Source organism: Gastrolobium bilobum, unplaced genomic scaffold (assembly GCF_033153095.1).
Source record: "Gastrolobium bilobum isolate Gb01-03AN ecotype WA unplaced genomic scaffold, APGP_CSIRO_Gbil_v1 utg1085, whole genome shotgun sequence".
Taxonomy (NCBI): Eukaryota; Viridiplantae; Streptophyta; class Magnoliopsida; order Fabales; family Fabaceae; genus Gastrolobium; species Gastrolobium bilobum.
Genome location: NW_026896442.1, coordinates 63,915 through 89,851, shown reverse-complemented (window position 1 = coordinate 89,851; position 25,937 = coordinate 63,915). Strand labels below are relative to the sequence as shown.

General features: G+C 37.8%; 2 protein-coding genes across 2 annotated transcripts; both read left to right on the top strand.

Annotated features, from left to right (window-relative positions):
• The first annotated feature begins 614 nt into the window (after positions 1–614).
• LOC133299775 (uncharacterized) lies at positions 615–5,645 on the top strand. Its single transcript, XM_061499260.1, has 2 exons — positions 615–2,582; positions 5,394–5,645. The coding sequence occupies exons 1-2, from the start codon at positions 615–617 to the stop codon at positions 5,643–5,645; spliced, it is 2,220 nt and encodes a 739-aa protein (XP_061355244.1).
• A 2,361-nt stretch (positions 5,646–8,006) lies between these two features.
• Positions 8,007–25,004, top strand: LOC133299770 (serine hydroxymethyltransferase, mitochondrial). The gene is made up of 16 exons (XM_061499256.1): positions 8,007–8,149; positions 8,227–8,277; positions 8,373–8,459; positions 13,784–13,905; positions 14,084–14,160; positions 14,528–14,652; positions 20,683–20,775; positions 21,325–21,417; positions 21,552–21,749; positions 21,913–22,017; positions 22,562–22,627; positions 22,731–22,808; positions 23,380–23,491; positions 23,566–23,676; positions 23,829–23,994; positions 24,695–25,004. The coding sequence occupies exons 1-15, from the start codon at positions 8,060–8,062 to the stop codon at positions 23,975–23,977; spliced, it is 1,557 nt and encodes a 518-aa protein (XP_061355240.1). The 5' UTR covers positions 8,007–8,059; the 3' UTR covers positions 23,978–23,994; positions 24,695–25,004.
• The last annotated feature ends 933 nt before the right edge of the window (positions 25,005–25,937 follow it).

Below are 25,937 nucleotides of genomic sequence, written 5' to 3'. Positions count from 1 at the left end.
AATTTACACTGTACGGAGAGAGATAAATAACCTTTTAATTGTGCCTCTATCGACTAGCTCATGTGTCCGGCTGTGATGCTGGTCCAGAATATAAGTTTGAAGACCAAGAACGGTTATAATAATAAAGACTTTTGTTTCAGAACTAGATTTCAGATACCTAAAACATGATGTAACGTGGGAGTTACTCGTTATTTTTGTTATTATCTTTTATTATTAAATTTTAATAATTGATTTTTGTCAATTTAACTATTATGATTTATTAGAAATTAATAATTAATTAATAAATATGACTGTTAGGGATGAAGGAACTGGACAACAGAAGAGGGCTACTAGAATTAAAGGATACCCTTCATGATGGACCTTAGATTACGTACAATAGTGAAGTGTATATTTTGTATGTAGAATTGTTAGCCCATTGAAGTGTTAGTTAGTTGCCAACGTGACCAGTGTTAGTTGTTAGTATAAATAATCGAATTGTAATGAGACAGAGACACTTTTGAGAATTAATACAATCAGTTAGTTAGTTACGTGTTAGTCTGTTGGAGAGACTAGAATCGTTTCATTGGTGCTTTCATTGCTGTGGAGTCAAGACCCATTTTTTCATCGTCGTCAAGATGAAAATCCAGGAGCTTACAGAGGAGTTCTTGCAATATCGAGACTTGAACAACCAGAATAATCAACGTGCGGAGCAATTGTTGATGTCCATGGAGGCAAAATTTCAAGAATTGCAGAGTAGTTTCTGTGAGATTCTACCTCATATTTCCAGAGCGGTATCTGAGAGTAATTCTAATGATGTTACACCTCCACATCAGAATGGTGTTCATCATGCTGCATGCAAACCAGATGATCATAGGCAGATATTGAAGTTTGTGAAGCCAGAAATACCCAAATTTGATGGGAAGGAACCAAACACTTTGATCTTCAAGGCTGAGTTATTTTTCAAGATTCAACAAGTTCCAGCACAATTCAAATTGGAACTCGCGGGATTGAGAATCGATGGAGTAGCCGCTGATTGGTTCCAATGGATATTCAATAGTGGAACGGTTCAGTCGTGGGAAGAATTCATTCGGGCTGTTCGTGAAAGATTTGGACCATCTAATTACAATGATGTTCGAGGGTTGCTTGCAAAGCTGATGCAGAATGGTTCTTTAGCAGATTATATGGCTGAATTCCAAAAATTAATGAACCAGGTAACAAACATCAGTGATGAATTGTTTATGACTTTTTTTGTGGCGGGATTACAGCCTGATTTACAAGGAGCAGTTCAGTTGAGATGGCCAACTACCTTCCATCAAGCTATGCAATTAGCAATAGCTTATGACAGTCATCATGGTGAGCTTCGTTCGTCCATTACAAATCAACCAAGGAAGTTGTTCCATCGATCCAATGTGGGGGTATCAGGAGAAAAAACAATTCTAGGTACTGTTCCTTCACTACCAGCTCCAACCACTTTACCCATCAAGAGGCTGTCACCTAAAGAGCTTCAGAAAAAGAGAGATTTGGGTCAATGTTATACATGTGAAGAAAAATGGACATCCAAGCATCGTTGTAAAACAAAGATGCTAGTGTTATTTGCTGAAGATGATGAGTCAGAAGGAGATATGGATGAAGAGATCTTATGGCGTAAAGAAGAACATCAGCCAGTCAGGTTAGATGCAGCATTACATTCCTTGTCCGGCTCAGCTCATATTCGTTCATTGAATTTGGTAGCTGTTGTTGGTAAAAGGGAATTGGAGGTATTGATAGAATCAGGCAGTTCACACAATTTCATTAAGAGGGAGCTAGCTGAGGAACTTCACTTACCAATGGTTAAAGCTAGGAGAATGAGGGTATTCATGGGTAATGTTGAATTCCTCTTGTGTGACAAAAAATGTGCCAAGGTACAGTTGTTGATCCAAGGGCATATTTTTGAAACTGATCTGTATGTGGTAGACTTATGTGATTTATGTATAGTCTTGGGAATGCAATGGTTGATCACTCTTGGTAGAGTCACTCATAACTATGCTGAACAATCAATGGAATTCATGTGGCATGATGAGTTGGTAGTATTGGAAGGAATGAAATTGGGTGAACAACAACCGCATTCTACTCAAACAGAAGCAATCTGCCATTCCTTGTTGCTGCAGCAGTCTTATGATTCTGACTCTCAGGTAAATTCTCCTCTTCAACTTTGGAAAGATAAGATACCTGCTATGTTATGGTCCATTTTAGTTGCTTGTCAGAAGGTATTTGATATACCAACAGCCTTACCTCCATTTCGAGACATGACTCATGCTATCCATTTATTAGATGAAACCAAACCTATTAAGGTTAAACCATATAGATACCCACACCACCAAAAGACAGAAATAGAAAGACAAGTGGAAGAATTGCTTGCATCTGGGTGGATCCAACAGAGCCATAGTGCATTTTCCTCCCCAGTTTTGTTGGTAAGAAAACAAGATAGCACATGGAGGATGTGTATTGATTATCGTGCCTTGAATTCCATTACGGTTAGAGATGCTTTTCCTATACCAACAATAGATGAGCTATTAGATGAATTGTTCATGGCCAAGGTGTTTAGTAAATTGATTTACGTTCAGGTTATCATCAAATAAGAATGAAACCTGAAGATATCCACAAAACAGCCTTTAGAACAAATGAAGGTCATTATGAGTTTAAGGTGATGCCCTTTGGCCTCACAAATGCACCAGCCACATTTTAGGCTACCATGAATAAGATATTTCGTCCTTTTCTAAGGAAGTTCATTATGGTATTTTTTGATGATGTCTTGATATACAGTTCTACCTTGGAAGAGCATGTTACCCATCTGAAACTGACATTGGATTGTTTACTGCATAATGCTTTTTTTGTTAAATTGAGTAAATGTGAGTTTGGTGTAGCTGAAATCTCTTATTTGGGACATGTGGTGTCTTCCCTTGGAGTGAAAGTTGATCCTACCAAAATCTCAGCCATGCTTCATGTAACACCCCGTATATATCCGGTAATGTTATCATACTATCGTATTAAGCAGCGCTTAATTAAAAATGCGGAATATCTGTTTCTTTTCAATTATGATGTCATTATCATTACCAACTTGCTTATTAAACAAATTAATAAAACATCGCCTGTATATAATTGCAATAAAACAGCTATCTGAATATACCTCATAACATATATAATAAAAGTGTGGCTCTAGTCACGGAACTACAACAACGTAGACCGGACCATCTAACAGTTTATACAACTCCAATCTAAAATACTAACATAATGTGTCATGGACAAACCCCATGCTCACTCAAATAAGGCAACATGCCCAACATCAGTCTCAACAACGACAACATAATCATAAATATCGGAAAACATAAACAGCATCCAAATCCAGTCATGGCACCGGAACCTGAAATAAGCATTCCCCAAACGTGGGGTGAGATCTCTAAACAAGAAATCTCAGTAAGGCAAGGGGTCCTCAAGGATCTTCCACCCCAAGCTCACTTACATGTGCAATATAAGTTCAAAAGCAGTTTATCATCATCAGTTCTAAAATAGTGCAATGCAGCAGATAATCATGTCATGTGTGTCTATTTTATTCTACTGGCCAGAGAAATGCAGGATTTACACACGCCAAATACCTACACTAGTGCAAGACGCTACTTGCATCCACCCCGGATCACCGTCTTGTATGGCGCTACATACTCAGGTTTACCGTCAAGATGGAACAACACATGCATATTAAAAAGTCATTACACATAAAGCTCAACAACATTTCAAATATTCAAATGCATGTAACACAACATGCATATAACCACACCCCCATGGGACATGGTGGAACCACAACATGGCTAAACCGAGGACACAAAAGCTTACCTTGCAAGCTAACACCCAAGGCCAAGAGTCCACAGCTCAAAGTCCAAACACAGCAGATTCACAATCTGTTATGAACCAATACTATATCAATAATAATGCAACACAAGCATATAATTTTAAGACAACGCCTTTCCTTACGTTTTACGTCTTAAGGCTCCAAACCAAGCCATAAGCCCTTAATCACTTGATTCCAACTTAATTCATTAATTACAGAAGTTCAACTTCATCAATCTAGGTACCACAAACCCCCCAATAGCCTACTGTACACACAGCACAACTACTGTTCTACGAAATCTCAGAATATCCGGATATTCCTCGGGACCATATCCGGATATGCAATATCCGGATATCTCACTGGACATATCCGGATATGCAATATCCGGATATCCAGAATCCCATATCCGGATATCTAATATCTGGATACTCAAAACCCATATCCGGATATCACATATCCGAATATTTCTCGGGCAGATATCTGGATATTTCACGACAGAATGCAGAAAATGCATTTCGTGAAGATATCCTTCCAAGGTTGGGTTTTTACCGATTTTAAACACCTAAACATGCATTTCTAGGTGTGTTTGACCAACCCCAACATTAAGTTATCATCTTTTAACCTTTACATGCATCAAGGTTCCATTTTTAAGCATAAAAGACTCAAGATCAAAGGTGATGAACATACCACAAGCCAAAACAGAGGCAAAGGGTTGCTATTAGAGCTCACAACTAGCTCCTAAACTCTGACTTGTACAGAAAACGAAAATGTCTTCACAAAGGTTGGTTCTTTCTCACCAAAGGTCACCACTTGGACCTCAAAGTGCCATAACCAAGGCTCACACACTCAAATTAAAAACTCAGAACCTCTCCACCTCACTCACAGTGACAAGAACTCAGAAAAGCCCTCACACTCCCACACCAAGCAAGCTCTCACAAGCCTCAAGGTATTTGGAGAATAAACCAAGGAGAAAGGAAGCTCCTTGGCTCACCACAAAGGAGGAGAAGGTGGCAAAGGGTGGCTGGAGGTGTTTCAGAATATGGAGGCACGTAGGAAATCAGGTCTAGGGTTTTGTGCCCAATGATTAGAGTATTTATAGCCACTTACCCAATTAACACACAGTATTAACTTTAATTGTTACGCTTAGTATTTTAATCCCAAACTTTGGAATCTGAAACTACACATTTTTCCAAGAATTATCATATTTTTCTTATAATTTTCTGATCACATTTCCGGTACGCGTTTTTCAAAGCCAGTACCGATTTCTAGCACCAGTTCTCATTATTTGGACTTGAAACTCGTTTTACAAGTCCTATATATCATTATAATAATTATCATGCACTTACTATAATTTTTTGGGATACTTTTGCGGCACGCATTTATACCGACTAGCAGAACCGGTATCTGCACTTTTCTTCCGAAAAACGACTTTCAGCATTAGAACTCACTTACTATAATTATTAAAGCCTCATAATAATTATTAGGGTCAATTATGGAATCATTTCTTATTTTCTCATAATTTATTAATTAAATTCCTTAATTAACGGTGCAGGTTCTTACACTTCATTGGCCAACTCCTCACTCGATCAAACAATTAAGAGCATTTCTAGGCCTCACAGGCTATTATAGAAGGTTTGTCAAAGGATATGCTTCAATTGCTCATCCTTTAACCGAGCTGCTGAAGCAGGACAAGATGGTTTGGAACCCTGCTGCAGAATTGACTTTTCAATCTCTTAAAGAAGCAATGGCTGCCACTCCTGTGTTACAGTTGCTCGATTTCACAGCTCCTTTTATTGTTGAATGAGATGCTTCGAACTTGGGAATAGGTGCAGTGTTGATTCAAGGTGGCAAACCAATTTCTTATTTTAGTAAGAAACTGGGTCCAAGGATGGCAGTAGCTTCAGCTTACATCAGGGAGTTATATGCAATTACGGAAGCAATAAAAAAATGGAGACACTATCTACTTGGCTCTCAATTTGTCATTAAGACCGACCATCAAAGCCTGAGGGAGTTGTGGCATCAAACAATTCACACGGCTGATCAACAGAAATACATCTATAAGTTGATGGGGTACAATTTTACAATTGAATACAAATCAGGTGCTGCTAACATTGTAGCATATGCTTTATCTAGGCAATTTCTAGATGATGATAAGGCTGTCATTCATGCTTTATGTTCAGCACCTGTTTTGGACATTTGGGAGCAAATTCGAAAAAAGAACACAACAGATCCAGAGCTGATCCAATTACATAACTCTTTCGATGCTGGTACAAATACTGATCCTAATTTAACTCAACGAGATGGCATTTTATTTCGCAAAGGCAGATGTGTATTGGGCTCCACATCCACTCTTCGACAGCTATTATTAGTGGAAGCACACTGCACTCCTACAGGAGGACATGCAGGAGTCCAACGTACTTTCTTAAGGCTGTCTGCATTATTTACTTGGAGGAATATGCACAAAGATGTGAAAGGCTTTGTTCGAGATTGTGTGGTGTGCCAACAGATTAAACATTCCACACAGGTTCCTTTTGTCTTGTTACAGCCCTTGCCAATTCCAGATGCTATGTTTGATGATTTAACTCTTGATTTTATCACTTGTCTTCCCCCATCTAATGGATATACTACTATATTACTGGTGGTGGATAGACTCTCCAAATATGGTCATTTTGGCACATTGCCATCTTCTTATACAGCAGCAACAACAGCTCAGCTCTTTTGTAATATGATAGTTAAACTCCATGGATTTCCTCGATCCTTGCTGTCTGACAGGGATGAAATTTTCATGAGCAAATTTTGGAAACAGCTTTTCCAATTGAGTGGGACGAAACTGTTAGCAAGCTCAACATATCATTCTCAAACAGATGGTCAAACGGAAGTTACAAACCATTATGTTGAACAATACCTGCGTGCTTTTTGCTCTGAACAGAACCATCGTTGGTCTCAAATGTTGTGTTGGGCTGAATTGCACTACAACACCTCAGTCCATTCAGCAATCAATATGTGTCCATTTCAGGCACTCTATGGCAAAATGCCAACTCTGAAGGATCAGACTCAAGTGGAGGCTGTCGACATGATGTTGCAAGAGTGACAGGTAGTGCTTGATCATCTTAAGCTGCAATTACAGAGGGCTCAACAAAGAATGAAACACCAAGCAGATAAACATCGACAGGATAGGAAGTTTAAGTGGGCGATCCAGTCTTAGTCAAGCTCCAACCATATCGCCAGTTATCGGTGGCCAGGAGAGCAAATCATAAGCTTGCCAAGAGGTACTTTGGACCTTTTAAAGTGGAGAAGGTGATAAGCTCAGTGGCTTATGGGCTGTCATTGCCAGAAGGTAGTTTAATTCATCCTACATTTCATGTTTCTGTCTTGAAGCCTTTTCATGGAGTTGCAGATGTGAGTTATGAGCCGTTACCCAGTTTGTGCATTGATAACAAACCGGTTCAGAAACCAGTTGCCATCCTTGCTTCCCGACAGATCAATATAAAAGGGAAAAGTACACAGCAGAAGTTGATTCAATGGTCAGCAACCGTCCCTGAAGATGCTTCATGGGAAAATGTTGCTGATATTCTTAGCATTTATCCTGACTTAAATCTTGAGGACAAGATTGCTTTCGAAGGAGGGGCAGATGTTAGAGATGAAGGAACAGGACAGCAGAAGAGGGCTACTAGAATTAAAGGATACCCTTCATGGGCCTTAGATTACGTACAATAGTGAAGTGTATATTCTGTATGTAGAATTGTTAGCCCATTAAAGTGTTAGTTAGTTGCCAACGTGGCCAGTGTTAGTTGTTAGTATAAATAATCGAATTGTAATGAGACAGAGACACTTTTGAGAATTAATACAATCAGTTAGTTAGTTACGTGTTAGTCTGTTGGAGAGACTAGAATCGTTTCAATAACCCAATAAATTATAATCATTAAATTGACGAAAATCAACAATTAAAATTTAATAATAAAAGATAATAATAAAAATACTAACTATACCCTCTCTCCCGTAACATAACTAAAAAAAATTACTTGCGAAATTTTTCGAGCATTTACGAGGAAAGGTCCGTGATGAACAAATAATAATAATAATAAAAAATAGTGAATGGTTCAAACCAAATCTAAAATCTGACGGTGGGTCCCATCTCGTGGCGCCATCACCTCCGGGACTTGGATAACAAGTTCATCATTCACAAAATACACTGTGTGTGTCTGTGAGAACTGAGAGATGGCGATGGCAATGGCGCTTCGTAGGCTTTCATCTTCAATTGAGAAGCCTCTACGACCTCTGTTTAATGCCGGTTCCCTTTACTACAAGGTCCTCCCTCTCCGTCTTACTTGTCACCCTTTTTCACCGCAATCTCAACCGTTTTATTTCTTTTTCGTTTTTTGCAGTCTTCTTTGCCTGATGAAGCTCTCTTCGAGAAGGAGAAACCAGGAGTTACAGTAAGACAATAATTATGAATAATTTCACTTTTTTTGGGTAAAAGTATTCAGGATTTAAGCTGTGTTAGTTTTGATGAAATATTACGCCTTTGCAGTGGCCAAAGCAACTGAATGCTCCTCTTGAGGTTGTTGATCCTGAGGTTGCTGATATAATTGAGCTTGAGAAAGCTCGGCAATGGAAGGTACACATATATATTTGCACTTGCAATGTTAGTTTAAGTCTATTTACTTGCAACTTTGATATATATTTGAAGTTCAAATGAGTTCTCATCTATTAAAAGTATAATATAAGTATAAAACCATTCGTCTATCTTCACTTAACAGCTTAAAGTGTTTGATATTTCTAGTTGTGGTTGTGGTGATGTAATGGTGCTTCCTTACACGTAGGGGGATATTAATTTAGGATTTGATAGATAATGACAATTATTTCTGTTATTTTTAGCTGTTTAGCTTTTCCCTCTTTTCCCAACTGCTATATATATAGCAGCTCTTGTATCCCTCTTCAAGATATCAATATACAGTATCAATTCAGATAGCTTTCTTCTTCTTTTCGTTTTCCTCTTCACACTGTGTGTGATTCTTTTCTTTAAGCACAAAGGTCTGATACCTCACATGGTATCAGAGCCCAGCATCGATCCATGGCATCTCCTCAATCATCACCAAGATCATCCACAAGCTCCGAAAATACAAAATCCGTGAAACTTATCATGAAATCTTTCTCATACCCAATTGCAGACAAACTCGATGAAGATAGCTTTCTTCCTTGGGAGCAATTGGCTCTTGCTTCCATCCATGGCCACAACCTGCAGGATCATCTCAGTGAAGAAAAGATCCCTGCCCGTTTCTCTACCCAAGAAGATAAAGATCTTGAAAAAGAATCAGAAGATTATGCAACATGGCATCAGCAAGATCACCTTCTTGTGTCATGGCTACTCTCCTCCATGAACATATCCTTCAAAAACAGAATGGTAGGATGCAAGTTTGCTCATGAAATTTGGACAAGGCTACAAGTGTACTTTGCTTCACATACTCAGGCAAAAGTTAAGCAATTGAAAAACCAGTTGAAAACCATCAAGAAAAAGGGACCAGCATCCGATTACCTTCTTCAAATCAAGAAGATTATTGATTCTTTGGGTGCTGTTGGCTCCCCATTAACTGCTGCAGAATATTCAGAAGCCATTCTTGATGGCTTGAGTGAAGAATACACTCCATTAATCACCTCTGCAATGTCAAGATTCCCACCCTTTTCCATAATTGAATTGGAAGCTTTTATTCTTGCTCAAGAAGATATACTTGAAAAGTTCAAGAAGAATGATCCAGTTCCTGTTCAGGCCAATGTCACACAAGCTACTGTACAGCAGGGAAACAGATTCAACAACAATGAAAACAGGTTCAATAACACTGAAAACAAGTTCAATAGCAATGAAGGCAGATCCTTTGGTGGAAGGAGAGGCAGAGGTGGCCGCGGGTTCAGAGGTGGTAGATCACAAGGTTTATCTTGGAATTCTTGGAATCAGAATCGCTTACAATGCCAAATCTGTGGCAGGTTTGGACATCCTGCTCTTAAATGTTTCTACAGGTATGACTCAAACTATCAACCACCATCACAGAATGCTCAGAATCCCCAACAACCTCCACCTCCACCTTCTTCATTCCACAACCCCAAAGCTTATATGGCAGGACCAGCCTCACTCACTGACAGCTCTTGGTATCCGGATTCTGGTACCACTCATCACTTAACTCATGATCTTGGTAATTTTTCTTCCAGCTCTGAGTATAATGGCTCTGAGCAAGTTCAAATTGGAAATGGTACAGGTATGCATATCCATCATGTTGGCAATTCTGTTTTAACCTCACCTGCATCTCCATTTCTTTTTAAACTTGATAATCTTCTTCATGTACCCTCCATAACCAAAAATTTGATTAGTGTATCTCAATTTGCTAGAGATAACAAGGTTTACTTTTAATTTTTTCCTGATTATTGTCTTGTAAAATCTCAGGTAACTAAGGCCATTGTCCTCAAAGGCAAGCTTAAAGATGGTCTCTATCAATTTTCAAATGTATTAGTTAACAACAGCCCATCTGTTTCTTCACCCCCCATTGCTTTGTATTCTAAACATGTTTCTTTTGATCTATGGCACAAACGATTAGGCCATGCTAGCTCCAAAATAGTTACTTCTGTACTACAACAATGTAATTTTCCTATTCTTGACAATAAAACTGCCATAACTCATTCTGTTTGTGAAGCCTGCTGTATGGGCAAAATTCATCAGTTACCACATTTTCCCTCTACCACCACTTATGCTGCTCCTCTTGATCTCATTTTTTCTGATGTATGGGGACCAGCCCCAATGCCTGGCACCTCTGGATGCAGATTTTATGTTTTGTTTGTAGATGCTTTTACTAGATATAGTTGCATTTATCTCTTGCAGAATAAATCTCAAGTTTTTCAAGCTTTTTTGCAATACAAATCTATGATTGAAAACCTCACTGGTTTAAAAATTAAATCAATTCAAACTGATAATGGTAAGGAATACTTATCTAATAGCTTTCTTCATTTTCTGCTCACTCATGGCATCACTCATAGGCTTACTTGTCCTTACTCTCATCAACAGAATGGTAGAGTCGAGAGAAAGCATAGACATATCACTGAAGTTGGTCTAGCTCTCTTGGCTAATGCCAAACTCCCTCTATCTTTTTGGGAGGATGCTTTTTCCACTGCTACATATATCATAAATCGATTGCCATCTCCTGTTACACATCTAAAATCACCTTTTGAACTAATTCAGCACAACAAACCTGATTACAAGTTTATGAAAGTGCTTGGCTGTGCATGCTTTCCTTTACTTAGACCTTACACCAAACATAAACTTGATTTTAGATCTCACAAATGTCTGTTCTTAGGATATGCCATCAATCAAAAAGGTTACAAATGTCTCTCTCCCACAGGACGGATTTATATCTCTCGAGATGTTATTTTTGATGAAATTGATTTTCCCTATTCAGTTTTGTTTTCTACCACCACTACCATTACACCTCGTACATCTCCTCATCATTCTATTCCTACAATCCCTTGCATCTCTAAGCATACTTCATCTTCGAATTTACCTGCTGTTCCCATTACATCCTGCCCATCTTCATCACCTGTTATCTTATCAGATGCTACTGATGTTTTGGTTAATTGTTCTCCTTCAGGTTCTGCATCTCAGTTTTCCCATACCATTCCCACCACTACAGCAGTTGACAGCTCTACTTCCCTCTCTAGTCAAAGTTCTTCTCCTCTCAATTCACATCCTATGCAAACCCGCAGCAAGTCCGGCATCCATAAACCCAAGACATATGCCACTGCACTTCTTGACTCTTCATTAGACCTTCAGAATTCAGAACCTACAACTGTGTCTCAAGCTTTACACTGCCCTCACTGGAAGCATGCTATGGCTGAGGAGATTCAGGCTCTCATCAAGAATGGTACCTGGACCCTTGTTCATCCTCCGCCTAACATCAAACCCATTGGCTGCAAGTGGATCTTTCGTATCAAGAGACAACCAAATGGCACAATTCAAAAATACAAAGCTCGCCTCGTGGCTAAAGGTTTTCAACAAAGAGAAGGCTTCGACTTCAGTGAAGTTTTTAGCCCTGTTATTAAGCCATCTACCATTCGACTCATACTCTCCATTGCCCTCACAAATGGCTGGATCATAAGACAATTTGATTTCAACAATGCCTTCCTTTGTGGTACCTTACAGGAAGATGTCTTCATGCAGCAACCTGATGGAATTCCTAGTCCTAATCCTCATCTTGTCTGCAAGCTAAATAAGGCCCTCTATGGACTCAAACAAGCACCTCGTGCTTGGTTCAATACCCTCAACCTAACATTACACCAGTTTGGTTTCAACAGTACCAGATCTGATCCATCATTGTTCACCCGTTTTACTTCCACCACCACAACCTATATCCTTGTATATGTTGATGATATATTGATCACTGGTAACGACTCAACTGCTATCTCCTCTCTTATATCTCAACTTAACAACATATTTTCCCTCAAAGACCTAGGACGTCTTCATTACTTTCTTGGGTTCGAAGCTGTCTACACCTCTCCCACAACCATTCACCTTAGCCAAACTAAATATATTACTGATCTTCTTGCAAAAGCAAAAATGACTTCTGCCAAACCCATGCCCACTCCAATGCTCACAGGTCAAAAATTGTCTTTGGAAGGTGACACTGCCTTCGCAGATCCCACTTTGTACAGGTCTATTGTTGGTGGATTACAATATGCCACTATCACTCGACCAGATCTTTCATATGCTATCAACAAAGTGAGCCAATTCATGCATAAACCTCTTGAAGTTCACTGGAAGGCTGTCAAGAGGATTCTTAGGTACCTCGCTGGAACTATAACCCATGGCCTTCTCTTTCATCAGTCCAAGGATACTCGGTTACTTGCTTTTTGTGATTCTGATTGGGGGTCAGATGTAGATGATCGCAAATCCACCAGTGGTTTCTGTGTATATCTTGGTTCCAACCTTATCTCCTGGTCAAGTAAAAAGCAGCATGCAGTGTCACGATCCAGCACAGAAGCTGAGTTTCGTAGCTTGGCATCCACTTTAGCTGAAATAACTTGGTTGCAATCTCTTCTCTCTGAACTTCGAATTCCATGTACTGTCCTTCCCACGGTTTTCTGTGATAACGCTAGTGCTGTTATGTTAGCACAAAATCCAGTTCTGCATAGTCGTACTAAACACTTCGAACTGGATCTTTATTTTGTACGAGATAAGGTCATTCAAAAGTAGGTCTTTGTGCAACACATTCCTGGAACAGAACAAATTGCTGACCTTCTCACCAAGCCCATCTCTGCTGCCACTTTTCTCTCGTTCAGGAACAAACTCAGAGTCAGCCCTCTGCCACTGAGTTTGAGGGGGGATGATAGATAATGACAGTTATTTCTGTTATTTTTAGTTGTTTAGCTTTTCCCTCTTTTCCCAACTGCTATATATATAGCAGCTCTTGTATCCCTCTTCAAGATATCAATATACAGTATCAATTCAGATAGCTTTCTTCTTCTTTTCGTTTTCCTCTTCACACTGTGTGTGATTCTTTTCTTTAAGCACAAAGGTCTGATACCTCACATGATTGAAACTCAATTTTATCAAATGTTTGCATTTTGTCTTACAACTTTTTGAGATATATAAAATCATTAATGTAGTCTCATCCAAAAGCTTAAGTTTTTGGGTTGAATTAGTTCTTTATATGGTATCAGAGTCTCGGTGTACCAAGGTTCGATCCTCATTGCCCTCCACTTTCTTTCTAGTGGAATTTCTTTCTTCGCATAGGTAGGTGGGCCTGTACATCGTCCACCCTTCAAGCGGCTCTCGTGTGAGGGGGCGTGTTGAGATGTATAAAACCATTAATGTAGCTTCACCCAACAGCTTAAGCTTTTGGGTTGAATTGGTTCTTTACACAACTAATGTATATAGATTGACTTTTTTTTTTGGGTTTGAAGGGGCTGGAACTGATACCGTCGGAGAATTTCACTTCTGTCTCTGTAATGCAAGCAGTTGGGTCGGTGATGACAAACAAATACAGTGAAGGATATCCTGGTGCAAGATATTATGGTGGAAATGAGTATGTCAGTCTCTCACTTTCTGTGTGTACATGTCTTGATAACTCATCTAGGAAAATAGTGATATATATATATATATATATATATATATATATATATAGTGGTTAGCATTTTGGATTTTATTCTTTGACTGCTATACCCAACCCAATTCAAAAAAACTGTGGATCTTTTCTTTTCCAGGTATATTGACATGGCAGAAACACTATGCCAGAAGCGTGCCCTTGAAGCATTTAGATTGGATCCGGCTAAATGGGGAGGTAAGCACACAGGACAAATACACCGCTCCAAAAAATTAATAAATAAATAAATGCTCCTATTTTTTCTGCCTAGATTGTACATTTTTTTCTCTTGTTGGTAGTTGACTTCTTGTTGTAAGCATGGAAGTGTCATTATTGTTTTTGAGCTGTAGTACTACTTTGTTTACAGAATTCTGAAGTAGAATTATACATGCTAAGAGTAGATGTGGAATTTAAACTAAGATTCTAGAGGTTGAAATTTGACATGGACTTTGCTGGTTAAATTTTAAAATGATCTCTCCCATGAGCTTTCTTGATATTCAATGCATTCATCAAAAGTATTAGGTGTTAAGCTTTCTCATATGTCATTGTTACCCCTATATTGCAGTGAACGTGCAGCCTCTGTCTGGGTCTCCTGCAAATTTTCATGTTTATACTGCATTGCTTAAACCTCATGATAGAATAATGGCACTTGATCTTCCTCATGGTGGGCATCTTTCTCATGGATATCAGGTATTTTCAACTTACATCATTCATTCCCGGATATAATGAAATCTATGATACATATATGGCTTATAGATATTATTGTATTTTTCTTTTGATGATTTCTTCAAAGATTAGAAAGAAATGTGTTAGGAACCTCATTTAGAGGAAGTGTACTGTAGGAAGAGATGCAGGGGATTACATCCCAATTATTTAAAATTATGTGTGTTGTGTGTGTAGCACAGCTGTTAGTTGCAACAGCAAAGATAAACAGAAAAGGGGGGAATATATTTAGTGAAGCAAGAATTGTGTAAGGGGAGTCTTAGTTGGGAGAGGACAGGCCTCTCGAAAGCCTGCTATAATTTCTTTTTCTGCTTTTCAGCTGTAACCACAATACAAGCCTGTGATTCAGCCTTGTCATCAGTGGAACCAATACATATACTTACTGTGTTATTTGATTTTGGTTCTTATCAAAATGAAATTGTGGTCATTTATAAAAAAATTTACTTGTTTATATATTATATTTCTATTTGAGACGTTGTGTTAGATTGACAACTGTTGTAAATATTAGTTATTTATTATTATTTGTTGTTTTGGGGCAAGCCCATTAGGTTAAGAATTAGGTCTTTTATTCTCTATAAATAGAGACCTCTTTGTATCAGATTATTTACACAATCCAATAATATATTAGAATACCCTTTTTCAAGTTGGTATCAGAGCTCTCGATCCTGAGGGCTCTGCTTCCGCGTCTGCGAAACCTTTTTTATTCTTTTTTCGTCTCTCGCTGCCATCAGCCGCTACCGGAAAATTTTTTCGGAGACCTCTTGGACCGAGAAGATCACTGTTCCTCATTGTTCCTCTTATTTTCCTTTTTACACAGTAGCAAAACAACACCGCTGGATCCTGTTCATCGCGTTTCAACACAACAGAACTGTTCATCGCGTTTTTGGACTTTTTCCGGTGACCTTTCAACTCCGATCAGCCCCAGATAGGTTCGCGCTCCTTGGACGACCTCGCCGCAGAAAGCTCAGCCCGGGAAGCCGCCGCACGCGCCCACACGCGCCACCATCTTCACCGCGAGTGACACCCACGCGCCAACAGCTTCACCGGCGCGTGGCGGCGCATGGCTTTGATTCTCGGCCGCGGACCACTGCCGTTCTGATCGTCTCTTCATCCTCTTTCTGGATATGTGCTTTCCCTTCTGATCGGACGTCGTTTGTTTGTTTTTCTGTATTTTTTGGCTTCTTGGAGCTTTTCTTTGACTAGTTTTTTGCAGTATGGCCTCCGACACTGAAACAGAGTCAACCCTTGCAAACACGACTACAAATTCTTCTACATAGTCTGTGATGACACCTCTTGGTCACAATGATCTTCCTGCTCTTCATCAGAATTATCGTCTGAATGGAAAGAATTATTTACAATGGTCCCAGGTCGTTCGTACCATTCTCAAAGGACGCCGTAAAGTTGCTCATATTGAAGGACCTGTTCCTGCCAAAACAGCTCCAACATTTGCTAATTGGGATGATGAAGACTCACTTATTATGACGTGGCTATGGAACTCCATGGCTCCTGAGGTTAGTCAACACTGCATGTTTTTACCTACTGCTCTTGAGATCTGGAACGTTCTTAAGCAGACCTATTCAATGAAGCAAGATGCTGCCACTTGTTATGATTTGAGGAATCAGATTTTTTCTACCAAGCAAGGTTCTCTCTCTATAACAGAATATTATGGTATTATGAATAAGTTATGGACTGAGCTTGATCAGTACGTGAATTTGAAGATGGAATGTAGCAAGGATGCAGCCACTCTGACCACCTCCATTGAACGCTATAGGATCTATGATTTTGTTTGTGGTCTCAACTCAGAATATGACCCTATTCGAGTTCAAATTCTTGGTAAGGAAAAATTACCGTCTCTTTCTGAAGTCTTTCACATTGTCAGGGGTGAAGAAAGTCGCAGGGCTGTCATGATGGATACCAAAGTGTCCGAAGGGTCCATTATGCTCTCATCTAAAGTTACTACTCCAACTCCTTCTGATTCTAATCCCACTGATGGTCTGCTATGATTTCAACAAAAAGGGATGGTTCTTCTCAAAGGAACTCCTTTACAAAATTTTCTGATGGTGCATCTTCTAGACCTAAGAAAGATGATCGCTGGTGTTCTTATTGTAAAAGAACGAGTCATATCAAGGATCTATGCTTTCGCCTCCATGGAAAGCAAACAGTCTTAGAAAAGATGGCAAGGATGCGTGGTCAAGCACATTTTACTTCCTTTGAAATAGCTCCTGCACCTAATGAGACCCAACCTGCGTTCCGTCAAGATGAGTTGGAACGGCTCCGAACCATCCTTGATTCTCTGAGTAAGCCATCTGATACTAATGCTTTGGCTATGACTGGTATGAGCTCCAAAACTTATTCTTTTCTTTCTTCATGTACTGATTTTAAACATTCTTGGGTTGTTGATTCTGGTGCTACTGATCATATGGCTTGTTGTGCTGACCCCTTTACTTCTTATTATCCTACCATTGGAACTCATACAATAGCCGTAGCTGATGGCTCACATACATCAGTTGCAGGTTCTGGTAACATAAACTTACAGCAGTCTTTACATCTTAAAGATACTCTCCATGTTCCTAAACTCTCCACGAATCTTCTTTCTATTCATAAAATTACAAAAGATTTGAATTGTACTGTAACCTTCTTCCCTACCCACTGTGTTTTTCAGGATCTCGCCACGGGGAAGACAATTGGTAGTGCTAAAGAGCAAGGTGGGTTGTACTATCTGGTGTCACAATCTCCCGCCAATAAAGTAACAGATCACATCTTGCTGTCTCATGGTCAATCAACTGCTGATTCTTTGATTTGGCTTCATCATAAGGGCTTGGGACATCCTCCATTTAGTTTACTCAAGTCTTTATTTCCGTCATTGTTTTTGTCTATGTCTATTGAGTCTTTTCATTGTGATGTTTGTGAGTTTGCAAAGCATCATCGTGTGTCTTTTCCTTCTAGTATTACTAAAATTGTTGAACCTTTTGATCTTATTCATTCTGATGTTTGGGGTCCTTCTAAGATCTCTCATTTTTCTGGAAATAAATGGTTTGTTTCTTTTAATGATGATTGCACTCGTGTAACTTGGGTTTACTTAATGCGTGAAAAATCTGAGGTACCACAACTATTTTTTCAATTTTATAAAATGGTTGAGACCCAATTTGGTAAAAAAATCAAGCGACTAAGGACTGATAATGGTACTGAATATGTTAATCACTGTCTTTCCCAATTTATACGGAATAACGGTATGATTCATGAACTTACTTGTGTTGACACCCCTCAACAGAATGGGGTTGCTGAAAGAAAAAATCGTCACCTTCTTGAAGTGGCTCGTGCATTAATGTTTCAGACACATGTACCCAAATACTATTGGGGAGATGTCATTCTTACTGCAGCATTCTTGATCAACCGTTTACCCACTCGGGTACTTGACCGTGTAAGTCCTATTCACTCTATAACTTCTTTTTTCCCTTCTATTCCAACTATGAGTCTTCCTCCACGAGTGTTTGGGTGTGTTGCTTTTGTTCATGTTCATAAACATCATCGCAGTAAGTTGGACCCTAGGGCTATTAAATGTGTCTTCCTTGGTTATGTTCTTGATAAGAAAGGCTACAAGTGCTATCACCCTGGTAGTCGGAAATTTTTTGTTTCTATGGATGTTACATTTCAGGAATCAGAGTCCTTTTTCCAAGGTCCTCATCTTCAGGGGAGAATAATTATTCACCAGAAAACTCATTACCTTCCTTCTTTGAGTTTGAATCTTCAGTGTCTACTCCTTTAACTGTGTCAGTGTCTCCTCCTCTAGTTCCTGTTCCTTCTATGTCTGATCCTCTTGTGACTGATACATCAAGTACACCAGAGATATGGAAGATTGTGACACCTGAGTTGGTATATCAAAGAAGGAAACAACCCACATTGCCTCACCAGCAACCTCAATCGTCTGAACCACTGGTAAGTTCTGAATCTCATATTTCTGATCATGATGTTAATGTTTCTGATGACTTACCCATTACTACTGATTCTGATGATTTACCCATTGTTCTACGAAAAGGAAAAAAATCTTGTTCCAAGAAATCTTGTTCTTCCTGTCCCTCTTGTACTCAATACCCTATCTCCCATTTTGTTTCCTCTGCTAATCTTTCTGTGCAGCACAAAAGCTTTATTTCAGCACTAGATTCTATTTCAATCCCAAAATCAGTACATGAAGCCTTGAAAGATGGGAATTGGGCTCAAGCCATGCAAGAGGAGATGAATGCGTTGGAGAAAAATAAAACATGGGATGTTATTGATAGACCTAACGGAAAAAAAGAAGTAGGGCGCAGATGGATTTATGTCCTGAAATATAATTCTGATGGAACTCTTGAGAGATACAAGGCTCGATTAGTCGCCAAAGGTTACACTCAAACCTATGGCATTGATTATGAAGAAATCTTTGCTCCAATTGCAAAGATGAATACGGTGAGAGTCTTGTTATCCCTTGCTGCCCATTACAATTGGGATATAAATCAATTTGATGTGAAAAATGTTTTCCTCAATGGTGAGTTAGAAGAAGAAGTCTACATGGAAATCCCACCCGGTTTTGATTCTGTGAAAGGAGAAAATAAAGTTTGTAGATTAAAAAAGGCCTTGTATGGATTGAAGTAGTCACCTCATGTCTGGTTTGGAAGGTTTACTAAGGTTATGATGACCTTAGGATACAGACAGAGTCAAGGAGATCACACTTTTTTCTTCAAGCACTCCCAAAATGGGAAGCTTACTGTGCTCCTTGTATATGTTGATGATATTATTATCGCAAGTGATGATTTTGTGGAGAGACAGATTCTGCAAACACGGCTTGCCTCTGAGTTTGAAGTCAAAGATCTTGGGAAACTGAGATATTTCCTAGGGATAGAAGTAGCTCATTCAAGCAAAGGAATTTTTATCAGCCAGAGGAAATATGTTCTTGATCTTCTCAAAGAAGCAGGAAAGCTCGGGTGTAAACCCTCTAATACTCTTATTGAGCAGAATCACAAGATAGGCTATGAAGAAGAAAGTCCTCCAGTTGATAAAGGACAATATCAACGGCTAGTTGGGAAATTGATATATCTGGCTCATACTAGACCAGACCTAGCTTATGCTGTTAGTGTTGTCTGTCAGTTTATGCATGATCCAAAAGAGAAACACATGCAGGTAGTAGAGAGAATTCTTCAGTATCTTAAAGCTACTCCTGGTAAAGGATTGTTATTCCGACGTGATGGCAATCTCTCTTTAGAAGTCTACACTGATGCTGATTATGCTGGATCCGTGACTGACCGACGATCTACCACTGGTTATTGCATGTTTCTTTGCGGTAACTTGGTGACATGGAAAAGTAAGAAACAAGATGTGGTTGCCAGATCAAGTGCAGAAGCTGAATTTCGAGCTATGGCTCAAGGCATTTGTGAGTTACTGTGGCTGAAAATTGTACTTGATGATCTCAAAATTAAATGTGAGGGACCTATGAAACTGCTATGTGACAATAAGTTCGCTATTTGTATAGCTCATAATCCGGTTCAACATGATCGGACTAAACATATTGAGGTCGACCGCCATTTAATCAAAGAGAAACTTGATAGCGGGTTGATTACCACTCCATACATTCCCACTGAGCGTCAATTAGCTGATCTATTGACAAAGGGACTTCCTTCAGACAGATTTCAAGAACTTACTAGCAAGCTGAGAATGATAAATATCTATTCCTCAGCTTGAGGGAGAGTGTTGTAAATATTAACTATTTATTATTATTTGTTGTATTGGGCCAAGCCCATTAGGTCAAGAATTAGGTCTTTTATTCTCTATAAATAGAGACCTCTTCGTATCAGATTATTTACACAATTCAATAATATATCAAAACACCCTATTTCAAGTGCAACGTATCTATTACAATCAATTCAGATTGTTTACGTTTTCCTGACAAGCCTTCTTTCTTCTTTAATGTCTTCCGTTTAATTGTCCTTATGAAAAACTAATATTGTTGTTATTGTCACTATGCAGACTGACACCAAAAAGATATCTGCAGTGTCGATATTTTTTGAGACAATGCCATATAGATTGAATGAAAGCACAGGATACATTGACTATGATCAGGTATTAATGCAGTGTTTTATCATCATGGTTGTGATCGTTTTGGCTACATTCCTCATTTCTAGATTATTTCTATTTGCATAATTCACTTGATCATACTGAAGTGTTGATGGAAGACTAGCACTCAGAATTAAAATATTCACATGATATACATGCGGCAAGTTTAGTTACAACTTACAGACTACATGCATATAAATTGAAGAATTAAAGGAAATCAGAATATATATATATATATATATATATATATATATATATATATATATATATATATATATATGGGCTTGGTGTTTGTCATTTTAAATGACATAAATTATGTTATTTTAGGAGAGAGATAGACACAGAAAATGAAAATCATGGGAGAGAGAAAGTGGGTGGTTTTTTTTTTAATTTAAAATTTAAATAAATTTTTATTTATTCTGTGTCTATCTCTCTCTTAAAATGACATAACTTTATGTCATTTAAAATAACAAACACTTTTTCATATATATATATATATATATATGTCACCCTTTTCTGTCATCTCATGGTTTTTGTGAAAATATCGAAATGCAGTTGGAGAAAATGGCTACACTTTTCAGGCCAAAATTAATTGTTGCTGGAGCTAGTGCTTATGCACGCCTGTATGATTATGCACGTATACGCAAGGTAATTTGTATACACATGTATATAGTACACAATGACTTTGTAAATAGATTGTATGATAGAAAATGTGATTTTTATTTTTTACTTTGAATGATTTTCTGGAAAGCCCAAGGTTAAATTCATGAAGCATGTTACAGGTGTGCGATAAACAGAAAGCTATATTACTGGCAGATATGGCACACATCAGTGGATTGGTTGCAGCTGGTGTTGTCCCAACACCTTTTGATTATGCAGATGTAGTGACAACTACAACTCACAAGTCACTTCGTGGTCCACGTGGAGCTATGATATTCTTCAGGAAGGGGGTTAAAGAAATTAACAAACAAGGGCAAGAGGTAAATTCCCGTGCAAAATTTATTTGACATTTTTTTTATAGTTTTGACTTCTATTCTGTATCAAATTTCATTTTCATTAATAGGTTAGTTTGTGCTATTTTCTTCTTGAATTGTTGTAAATTCATGATGTGAGCCGAACAGTAATTCTTCTTACAATGTGAAGGTGCTCTACGACTACGAGGACAAAATCAACCAAGCTGTCTTCCCTGGACTGCAAGGCGGTCCTCACAACCACACTATTACTGGTTTAGCTGTTGCATTGAAGCAGGTATACAAGTGGAGAAGACAATATGATCTCTATTTTTACCTGCATTTCAATTGTCACTGACTGTGATGGAAGGGTTCTGTGTAACTGTATTTTTCTTCATATTTATGCATTCACTTGCAACTGCCACAGACAATAAAAATGGTTTTGTAGTAAGATTTTTCCTCATCTGAGCATAATAAGGATTGTCTGACGGGTTTGATTTTGTGAGTGACATAATTTGAGTAATATTAATTGGATAGTGTTTGAATCTTAGGTTACTTTCTGTGATTCTTAGAAACTTCAAGGGTTGGATGAATAAGTCTCCAGTCTAATGGGCGTTTGTTTGTAGCTTTAAAAGAAAACTAAAAACAGCTGAAAATGGTTCTCCATGTTCTATCTTTAAATGATCTGATCATCTTGGAAAAATTATTTGGAACCTCAACGGCATCTTTTTTATTTTTTTAAACTTGGTAAAATAATTGATAATGTTGGAATGTTAGTATATGCTCTGCATATTTTCTCTTAGTGATCATATTTATAAATTCTTTCTCTTGTGTGGATCCAGGCTACAACTCCAGAGTATAGAGCATATCAAGAGCAAGTTCTCAGCAATTGCTCAAAATTTGCACAGGTATATTACATTGAACTGCCTTTATCCACAACTTGGTTATTGCCTTGCCATACCCAAAAGATTAACTTCATATACCTAACACTGAAGTCTTAATATGCTGCAGGCTCTGAGTGAGAAGGGCTATGATCTTGTTTCTGGTGGAACTGAGAATCACCTAGTTTTGGTGAATCTGAAGAACAAGGCAATGGACAACTGCTTTGGCATTTCATATAAGCTTCAATGAATCTACTCTGAACACGAAATCATCACATCTAATGCTAGTTGTTTGTGTCACAGACTTATACTCATTAAACTGACATGAATTTACTAATTCTTAACAATTATACAGTGCATTCTCGGGAATTTTAAATATAGAAAAAACTTTAAAAGTATAAACTAGAAGAACATTTAAAAGAAAAAATATCTAAAGTTGCAAGGGATGTATGTATAATTAATTAATTTTGATAAAATATAAAAGATATATATTAAAAGAGAAAGAATTTAAAATTATAAAGAAGATATGTATTATTAATTCAAAAGAATTCGAATTAAAATTTAAAAGAAGTGAAGTTAAGAATGACATATATTAATCTTTAAGGGATATATTCTAATTTAATATATAGGAGTAGAGCAACTAAGATTTGTGGGAAAAGAGAAAAGTTTAGCATTAAAAAAAATAAAAATAAAAAAACTTAAAAGAAAGCTGTAATTTTGTTCATCCTAAAGCAGTAAAATTAAAGTAAGACTAATGTTTTTCAAATATCTTTACGCAGGGTATTGATGGCTCCAGAGTTGAGAAGGTGTTGGAAGCAGTTCATATTGCAGCTAATAAAAACACTGTTCCTGGAGATGTGTCTGCCATGGTTCCTGGTGGCATCAGGATGGGTACAGGCTCTTTGTGCTTATATTGTGATTTTAATGTCTTTAATTACTTACTTAAAAGATCTTATGGATTTCAGGAACCCCTGCTCTTACTTCTAGAGGATTTGTTGAGGAGGATTTTGTTAAGGTAGCAGAGTTTTTTGATGCAGCAGTAAATTTGGCAGTTAAGATTAAGGCAGAAAGCAAAGGTTCTTAGATCTTCAACATGCTTCCTGAATTTGTGTGATTTTTATCTGGAAAGTGCTGATATAAATGTTGTTAACTTGTTGCCGTTGGGTTGCTTGGTGCTTAAATAAGCTAATATGTGGTTGCTGTTGAATTTTTTATTTTTTTTAATCAGGAACAAAACTGAAGGACTTCTTGGCCACTATTCAGTCATCTTCTACCTTTCAATCAGAGATAGCAAAGCTCCGCAATGATGTTGAGGAGTACGCAAAACAATTTCCAACCATTGGTTTTGAAAAAGCAACCATGAAGTACAAGAATTGAGGAAAATTTTCCGTTGGGTATGCATTTTGATAATATTACCTTGTATTTTTATATTTTAATTCCTCAATTGTTATGTACTATATCTTGCTTTCCATGCAGCGAGCTACAATGAACAAGAGAATGATTAACCTTTTTGTGTGTCCACTTTGAAACATGATACACTATTATGGTTAAGATCAACTTGCACTACATTTAACCTCATATTAGACAAAAGCAATTTTATCAAAAGTTTCTTTCTTTTTGCACCAAAAAACTTCCTCCTCTTAAAATAACAGAAAAATAAATTTAAATAATGAAGGACTAGAAGATGAGTTGTTAGTTATTTATTTTCTCATTCATTGATTAATTTTCATTTGTTCCATATTTGTTGATTAGGTCTTAGACAAGTGGTAGTTGCACACAGAAGTGCAAAAATGTGCACTAGAGACTTGGTTCCTGTTTCATTCATAAAGCTTGTCTGCGTTCAATTTCATTTCGTTGAGTTCGCTCAAATTCAATTTATAGGAAAAGAAAAAGCAAAGTGATACCATTAATCTGTCATTATCCTTTGGGAGGACATTCAAAAACTGACATTTAAATGTGAGATTTTGAATTCATTTTTCTTAAGACAGAAAAGCTTGCATTTGACATTTCTAACTCTAAAGACAAATTTCCTCATCTAGGGCATACAAATAGTAGTCTGATGTCCTCTGACAGATGTAGTTTACTATGTGACAGGTCACACCATGGTCTAATTGGTAAGCAATTCAATGTGATCGGTTTTTCTGATTCATGGTAGAGGACGATAATGTAAAAAGGGCAACATGGTGTCATAAAGCTCCTCCTATGCGGAGTCTAGGGAAGGGCTACAGTAGATATAATTAATCTAGTCAAGAGCCTTTGTATGTATGAATCCAGAAAACCTTGATCATTATCGTCCTGAAATATATAGATGGATATGTAATAAAAGGCTTCAAAAACCAAATTTCGAAAACAGATGCTTGTTGAACCTACTCCCTCTGATGTGATTACTATTGATCATTGAAAACGACTGTGTCTCCTATAAATCCAATTAGCCTCCTTCACTGCATAGAATCCCGCTAATGCTGATATGAATTCTTTTACCTCATTGTTATTCCTTAAAATCAGTTAGCAGTTATGGCAATCCCAAAGACTGCTTGGTCTGTAACTTCACTGTCGGCCTGATACTACATGTTGTACATTGCTTTATCAGAACTTGACTGGTTGAAAATGGATAAACCAGTCATTTCAGAGAGTAGGAAAGACAAAGCTGACCAGTGGCATCACTGAATCAATGTTTAAAACAATAATGCTTAGCATACACATTGTGGGTGCACATCACCTTGCATCAGGCATAGGTGACAGGTGTGGCAGTGTGTGTGCAAAAAAGATAAGTGGGACTAACTATAATCAGGTGGTGAAAACTACATAAATACAAAGTGATATGTGTGTCACAGTGTCAGTAACATTACTTTGTTTAAAAAAAGAATTCCTCATTACCTTTGCATATTTGGAATTCGTATGACAGAGTCCACTGGTTCTTTGCTAGTTTGGTTTTATGGACCGTAATAGTTCACCAGTTTTTTAGTTGAATCAGCCAGTTCAGTCCGGTTTTTTCATCAATTACCAAAACCGATCTTCTTAGTTATGGACCTATAGTCATGTTAGGGCTGTTCAGTGTTCTTGGGTCATGAAGCATATACAAACTATTTACATTTGCTTCGTGGATGTTTAGGTAGAAAGGGAGGATTAACAGAATAGAGTAATGGAAATAATAATTTGTTAATACTTAGGACCTTTTTTACATTTTTTAGGAAAAAGGAAGCTCATCATTTTGCAAAACCTGGATTGCTTCCTGTATAGCAATGGATTATAAAATAATAATTCGATAACATGTCATACTCAGATTAAAGGGCAATTGATACTCTATTTCAATGTTTGAATCTGTTCTCAGGCAGTG

Excerpts from the sequence above, each read along its gene's own strand:
- LOC133299770 (XM_061499256.1), top strand. The coding sequence starts at position 8,060 with ATGGCGATGGCAATGGCGCTTCGTAGGCTTTCATCTTCAATTGAGAAG. Across the intron at positions 8,460-13,783 it reads AGAAAGCTCGGCAATGGAAG|GGGCTGGAACTGATACCGTC; the intron begins GTACACATATAT and ends TTGGGTTTGAAG. Across the intron at positions 23,492-23,565 it reads TCCTGGTGGCATCAGGATGG|GAACCCCTGCTCTTACTTCT; the intron begins GTACAGGCTCTT and ends TATGGATTTCAG.
- LOC133299775 (XM_061499260.1), top strand. The coding sequence starts at position 615 with ATGAAAATCCAGGAGCTTACAGAGGAGTTCTTGCAATATCGAGACTTG. Across the intron at positions 2,583-5,393 it reads GTAAATTGATTTACGTTCAG|GTTCTTACACTTCATTGGCC; the intron begins GTTATCATCAAA and ends TTAACGGTGCAG.